The sequence below is a fragment of the Macrobrachium nipponense genome, chromosome 30, assembly GCF_015104395.2.
Source record: "Macrobrachium nipponense isolate FS-2020 chromosome 30, ASM1510439v2, whole genome shotgun sequence".
NCBI lineage: Eukaryota > Metazoa > Arthropoda > Malacostraca > Decapoda > Palaemonidae > Macrobrachium > Macrobrachium nipponense.
Genome location: NC_087218.1, coordinates 69,454,471 through 69,461,970, shown reverse-complemented (window position 1 = coordinate 69,461,970; position 7,500 = coordinate 69,454,471). Strand labels below are relative to the sequence as shown.

Sequence of the window (7,500 nt, the reverse complement as noted above, 5' to 3'; positions counted from 1 at the left end):
TCCGCCACTGCGAATGAATTTACATTTCATCCTGGTATTCCCGTCAGTGCCTTATTTTATTCTGTTTCATGTTCCTATCCCGACTTATTTATTTCATCGATTGTTCGACAGCCTATCTTATGGAAGCCCTGTGCATACGTATAGTTGACCTAAAACATAAGAATGGAAAAATTCAAGTTCAAACATCCAAGAGAAACCCTCCCATGAGAATGTCCTAAAGTCTATCTATGAGAAAACAGTCTGTAACAGTATGTGACAAAGAGACTTTATAGTTCAAATAGGTGTCTTTGTAAAAATGTACTGAAGAGAAAATTGTTTATAAGTCAAAATGGGTCCTATTCCTTCAAACAACGAGAATAAATACGCCAGATAAAGGAGTCATCGTACGGGAATGTGACAGTCTTCCGTGTAGGGATATGCATAGAGATTATATATATATATATATATATATATATATATATATATATATATATATATATATATATATGTATATATATATAGCATATATATATATATATATATATATATATATATATACATATATATATATATATATATATATATATATATATATATGTATATATATATATATATATGTATATGTGTGTGTGTGTGTGTTTCATATAAGAATATGCCAAACAGAATTTATGTCACAAAGAAGTCTTTCCTATAAGAACCACCAAATAGAATTTACGTCAAATAGGAGCCTTTCATATGAGAATGTGGCAAAGGGAATTTGTGTCAAATATTAGTCTTTACCATAAGAATATGACGAAGAGAATTTGTGTCAAATAGGAGATTTTCCTATAAGAATATGACGAAGAGAATTGGTGTCAAATAGGAGTTTTTCCTATAAGAATATGCCAAAGAGATTTTATATATCAAATAGGAGTCTGTCGTAAATGGATATACCCAAGAGAATTTATTTGTCAAATAGAAGTCTTTCGTATGAAAATATGCCAAAGAGAACTTATACGCCATTAGGTGTCTTTGGTGAAGTCACATCTGTCAAGATCGTAGTTGGATGTCTATTGGAATATATTTCACATAGAATATATTCGGTATAGATTAAGAGAGATATCGGAAATTTCGTATCCTAGAAATTAGTTATCATGTAAGGCAATCCCCGCAACAAATACTTACAGTAATTCATAAATGCACGAAACGTCCTGCATTGCCTGTATTTCTTTACGTGTAAATTTGAGTGTGGGTGTATTTTCATGTGTCTGGATACAGGAGAATTGTATACATAATATAACACCGTCGTTATAAATGAATCGTACACATACTATTAAAGAAGAGTTTTTTTTTTTTTTTTTTTTTTGTTTTTTTTTACAGCGATCTAATGGATATTCATTTTGTCTCCTATTTACGAAGTCTACACATATTTAACTTCATGAAAAAAAATGGTCGAAATATATTGAAATCTACTAGTAAATCCTTTATATAATTTGCTACAAATTTTGGTATCGTGTGCAACAAAATGTTTGCACGCTGATTAGGTAAGGCCCATAACAGATGATGCTCCGGAAAAGGATAAAAAAAATAAAAAAAGTCACGATAGAGCGTACGATCCACTTCTGCACAAGGTTGAAAAATGCAACCTTTAAATGGAGTGGTATCGATCAACTTCCAGTGATCATCGCTCACTCTTCAAACAATTTCGTTCAAGTCACTTTGAGGTATCGCTTACCAGATGCGCAGAATCCTAATCCTACAGTTGATATAATCTGTCCGTGGAATAAACACCCTTTATCTTATGTCACATGTACAATATATACAAGAAATGCTTTTTGCCCCAAGTGGAACACCGAGGTGAATGTTGTCCTTTTGGGGCAAGAGATACATATACATATAGAAACAGGTATTGGCTACATATACATAGTCAGAGTTAGGACATTTGCGATGGTGCCTGACTGCTGGATCGGAATGCTAGTAGGAGTAGTAGTAGAGTAGTAGTAGTAGTGGTAGTTTTTGTTGTTGTTGTATGGTTAGTAATAATTCAGGTTTCAGTAACATTTTAGGTTAGAGAATAAAATTATTTATTGGTTGTCACAAACGAACTTCACTTTGAAACTTCCGGCAGATTGTAGCAATCTTGTGAATAAATTATCAACACGTTAATGAATTGAATGAATTATTCTTTTATTATTAGCTGCGGGTGGAGCCGCATAAAAGACGGTTGGTAACCAACGCAACAGCGGAACTAACAATGTTGACACAGAAAAAGAGAGAGAGAGAGAGAGAGAGAGAGAAACTGACGGACAGACAGAGAAAGACAGAGGGACAGAAGGAAATTTAGTATGAAATCAAGTTCGTCGAGACTGTATTTGCAAATGTTTTTATTACAAATGAAAATCGCGGTTAGTAAAATACGAAATACTTATGTACAACTAAAGCATCCTCGACACACATCTATGCATTATATATACATATATATATATATATATATATATTATATATATATATATATATATATATATATATATATATATAGGATTTCAGGTCACGAGAATGATGAATTGCAAAGCGAAAGAAATGTTACGCACAGCAAATATTGACAAAAATATCAGAAAAGGCCATCGAGACAGATAAACTATAAAGTGAAGCCCGTTTTTTAGTGGAGACAGTTTCTTAGTTATAAAACTGTCGGGTGACGGATTTTTTTTAGCCTCGATTTTTTTATGGAGTTGGGAAAGTAATCAAGGGAGACAAAACAGGCAAGAGGAACCGAAGGTTAAAAATATTATATGATATCTCGGATGTGATTATTATGTGACACTGAAAAACGTTAATGAAGTAAAGGAAAAAAAGACAAGATTTTGAATGTAAAGTATATATATATATATATATATATATATATATATATATATATATATATATATATATATCTGTATGTATGTATGTATGTATATGTATATGTATATGTATAGCACAATATATATAAATACATAATAAACATATGCTTTGTGTGCTTATTAATATTACACTTACAAGCAACCACATTATATCAACATATGTACGTATGTATATACATATATATACATGTGACTGTACATGTATGTGTCTGTCGATCACATCACCGAGTCCAGAATTTCTGTTCATCAAACAATGCCTAACTCTGACATCTAACAGACTTGATACAAATGTTGTAATCATTAATAGGAAGTGAGACGACTTCATCTCTTTTTCTTAAAAAAAAAAAAAAACCTTAACACGGGGAGGACTTTGTTCTAGTATCACAAAAACACCTCGGGTCTGTGAAATCCAGTTTGCTGGAATGAGAGAGAGAGGGAGAGAGAGTGAGAGAGAGAGAGACCCATCTCATAAGAAAACCTCCCCGCGCGCGAACTGCACCATCATGCCCCAGGAGGCGGCGAGGACCTTCAGGAGGAAGATGTTCATCCAGAGAGTCGAAATGGAAGACGTGGCTGAGGCGGAGGAGGCGCTGCTCCTGCCTCCTTGGTTATTCTCTTCGTCGCCCTGCTGGAAGGGCCCGCCCAGGATGCTCACCCCGTTGCTCGCACGCCCCTCGCCCGTCTGGTCCAGGCGCTGCATCTGCCGCTGGCGGTTCTGCTTGTTGTCCGGGAAGTCGATGCCCAGGGACGCCGTCGCCCCGTCGATGCCCGAGATGCCCTCCCGGATCTTCGACTGCCCCTCTCGCTTGCGGGTGTCGATGGCGTTGCTCAGCTTCGAATGCGTCGTCGTCTGGATGGAGTTGTAGGCGGTGTCCGTCGTCGGCCTGCAATCAAAGAACAAAGATTATTATTATTATTATTATTATTATTATTATTATTATTATTTACCAACAAGCATTCATTTGAAAACACAAATCAAGACATTGATTTCCTAAGTTAATGGTGATAACAGTTATTATTGCTATTTTTCATAAATAAAAAAATACTCCAAACCCCAGGGCTCTAATGATAATATAATAATAATATAATATAAAAGCAAAAAATAAGTTATATAAAAAACAATAAAATAAGATAAAGAAAATTAACCTATTTTGAATTTCGGACTTGCAAGATTCAGCTGCAATTGACGGATTTTAACACCGGTGTCCATATTTCCAAAGAGATTGCTCTTGGTAAGCTCAGACGAATTCTAGTGCACCGACACCAGACTTTCTTCAGGAGACCCTGGTATTGACTCCGATATTGATTTCCCGTTCGCCGTGACATCATATTCTATTTAACGGAACGGCTAAACGTACCAATGATATCATCTCAGTCGATATTCACGGTTCATTACTTCGCAAAAAAAAAAAAAAAAAAAAAAAAAAAAAAGAAAAAAAAAGGGACGTGGAATGTTAATGATAAGATGTCGTGTTTACACGTTTAGATTTTATATCTCTATGCACGGCCGTGTGTACGTTTTGATCTCCTCCATGTTGAAATGGTTATATGCCTGTTTACTGTTCTCTTTTATTTCTGAATGAAGTGTATCTACTGACTGACTAACCATAAAAGCTGAGACTCTGTGTTTCTTTTTTCGTGTTTAAATAATTATCTCCGGTAAGGGTTTGCTAAGTTAACTAAATGATCATTTCCTATTTGGCTTCATTAAAAGTATGCACACTAAAATGACTAAAATGCTAATCATATAGCGTGATGCTTTTTCTGTTTATAGTTTACTTTTGTACTTGACCCCCATTCTTTTTTATTTCTTATTTATATGTAATAATAGGCACATCAATAGAGAGGCCACGTATTCTGATTCGTGATGTTAGCCCTCGCTGGAACAAAAGTCGTAAAAACAAACAAACAAACAAAAACCTCCATGGGCCTCCGCAGTCCATTCGTAGCGTTGATTTTTATGTTCCTGACGCGGAAATGTTAAGTCGTGATAAACAGCCTCTTAATGCAAACAGTGGAGGGGTCTCCCAATCAATAGGAAGGCATTGTAAGGGTAAATTTGTGCCGGGGAGGAAAAGAGAGTTATTATTTGGTCGGGGGCCAAGAAGAAGACCACAGGATGTAATAAAACTAATAAAAGTAGTAAAACTGTCCCGGGAAGGAGATTTTTGCGGCATTTTTTAATAACTTTGAAAGTAATTAAGCTTCCTGTATAACTCCGGGGACTAATATCAGTACTGATGTTGTCGGGAGGTTTTGACATGGGGCTCGCTCGCCCCCCCCCCCCTCCCTCTCTCTTTTGCCTTAAAAGTGATGGGACCTTAGATACAGGAGAGGGGCTTCTAGAATGTAGGTATTTACACACACACACACACACACACACACACACACATATATATATTATATATATATATATATATATATATATATATATATATATATATATATTATGTACATCGAAGGCGGGAGCAGACACTAAGACAGTAGATATAGTGGAGCTATGGAAAGGCATTCTGTTTTCTATCCATTTATGAAGAAGCCGACGTTTCGTATCGCTTGATGCATTTTCCATCGTGGCCTGGAAAATGTATTAAGTGATACGAAACGTCGGCTCCTTCATAAATAAAAAGAAAACAGAATATATATATATATATATATATATTATATATATATATATATATATATATTATATATATATATATATATATCATATATATATATATATGTATATATATATATATATATATATATATATATATATATATATATATATATATTTTATAATGAATGTCTGCCAGCACCTCTTTTCATTGTACCTGGCTCTGAACAGTTTCTACTCTTCTATCGAGAGGACTAATCCGACGAATTTATTTCCTTTCCCTTCTCATATATAATATTATGCTTTTCCTTTTTTTATTCTTTCATTCAATTATGGTTAAGATATCAAGATGGACACGACTATATCTTGATCACAATAATAAAAAGGAAAGCCAACAATAGTATACTTATGGAGGACATACCATACCAGTTAACCAGTAAATTCTCAGCTCCTTGAAACACATATTCACATACACATACATACACATATACATATATATATATATATATATATATATATATATATATATATATATATATTATATATAATATATATATATATATATATATACTATATATATATATATATATATATATATATATATATATATATATATATATATATATATATATAAAGAGTAAAGGAATGTCTCACGTATGTACAGATTTATCGACGTCGTTTCACATCTCTTGATGTATCCTCAAGGCTGGAGAAATTAATATTTTGCTATAAATGCATAAAATGAAGTCATTAATATACCAAAAACGTTTTTTTTTATTCTTATAATTGAAGCAATATTTTATGCAAAAACCATAAAAACACACGGAAGACTAAAAGAAACATATACCAAGGCATGAGTTAAACAGTGAATAAAAGAGAAAGGGAGAAAAATAAATAAACATACACACGCATATTATTTGTATGTATGTATATATATATATATATTATTATATATATATAATATATATATATATATATATATATATATTATATATATATATATATATATATATGTGTGTGTGTGTGTGTGTGTGTGTGTGTGTATATATACTATATATATATATATATATATATATATATATATATATATATATATATATATATATATATATATATCTTATCAATAACTGAACGCTACTTGGGATATCCTGATTTGGCTACGAATAGTATTGCCAAGCTATGCAGAACCATTTTCATTTCGCAAGCCTTAGAGAATGATGACCTTATTAACAGGTTGAAATTAAAGACAAACACTATAAAAATCATTGAACCACAATAAACTAAATTGCTTCATTAAACATAACGAAAACTATATATTTGTGTTATTAATCATTTTAACTTACGGTTCATTTATATTATTAAGTTTTTGTTGTTATCTGATTTCTCCATTTTGGTGAATTTTGTAAGATATATTCTATAGTATCTTCAATATTTCTTAAAGTTTTCGTCATTAATTTCTGCCTGATTATGAGGTTATCTACCTCAAAAGTTTGCGTCATAAAATGTTCTACTATGGCTTGGCAATATTAGTCATCATCAAGTTAAAATTCAAATGTTTGCATGTATTATTATTTGGTTTGTACTTCTTATTCCCATCGGGATCGAACCCAGGATATCCAGGGTGAGAGACGATGGTGGTACAAACCGGGGAACAAGACTTGATGGACTGCTGTGACCTGATTGATAGCGTCATCGTCATTATGGATTTGGTGATTTGTTGATAACGGCTTTCTCTCATCAGAGAGCTGCGGGCCTCGATTCCGGGGTAAAGTAGATATATAATAATATTTATTCTATTGATTTTCATTCAAATACACATCAAATAATCAAACAATTATGAATGGGTTTTTATATAAAGGTTCTAATTAAGAGACGCTAAACCAACAGCAGGGATTCAAGGGAAATTACGTTTTTGTCGAGGTACACTAAGAGGGGTACTAAATAATTACATCAAGCGATCACCGACGGGAGTTGCAACCTAACACCCTAAAGAGTTCGAATTCTGAATGAACCGGGAACACCTGAATGCCAAAGTGGTAGGGG

At 33.1% G+C, this 7,500-nt stretch overlaps 1 protein-coding gene across 1 annotated transcript in view; it reads right to left on the bottom strand.

Moving 5' to 3' along the window:
• Nucleotides 1-2,907: 2,907 nt before the first annotated feature.
• LOC135202189 (neurotrimin-like) overlaps nt 2,908-7,500 on the bottom strand; it is a 592,885-nt gene continuing 588,292 nt past the window's right edge. Inside the window, exon 9 of the mRNA XM_064231443.1 lies at nt 2,908-3,742. Within this exon, the coding sequence (XP_064087513.1) occupies nt 3,325-3,742 (418 nt within the window). The 3' untranslated portion in view covers nt 2,908-3,324. The remainder of the gene's footprint in view (nt 3,743-7,500) is intronic.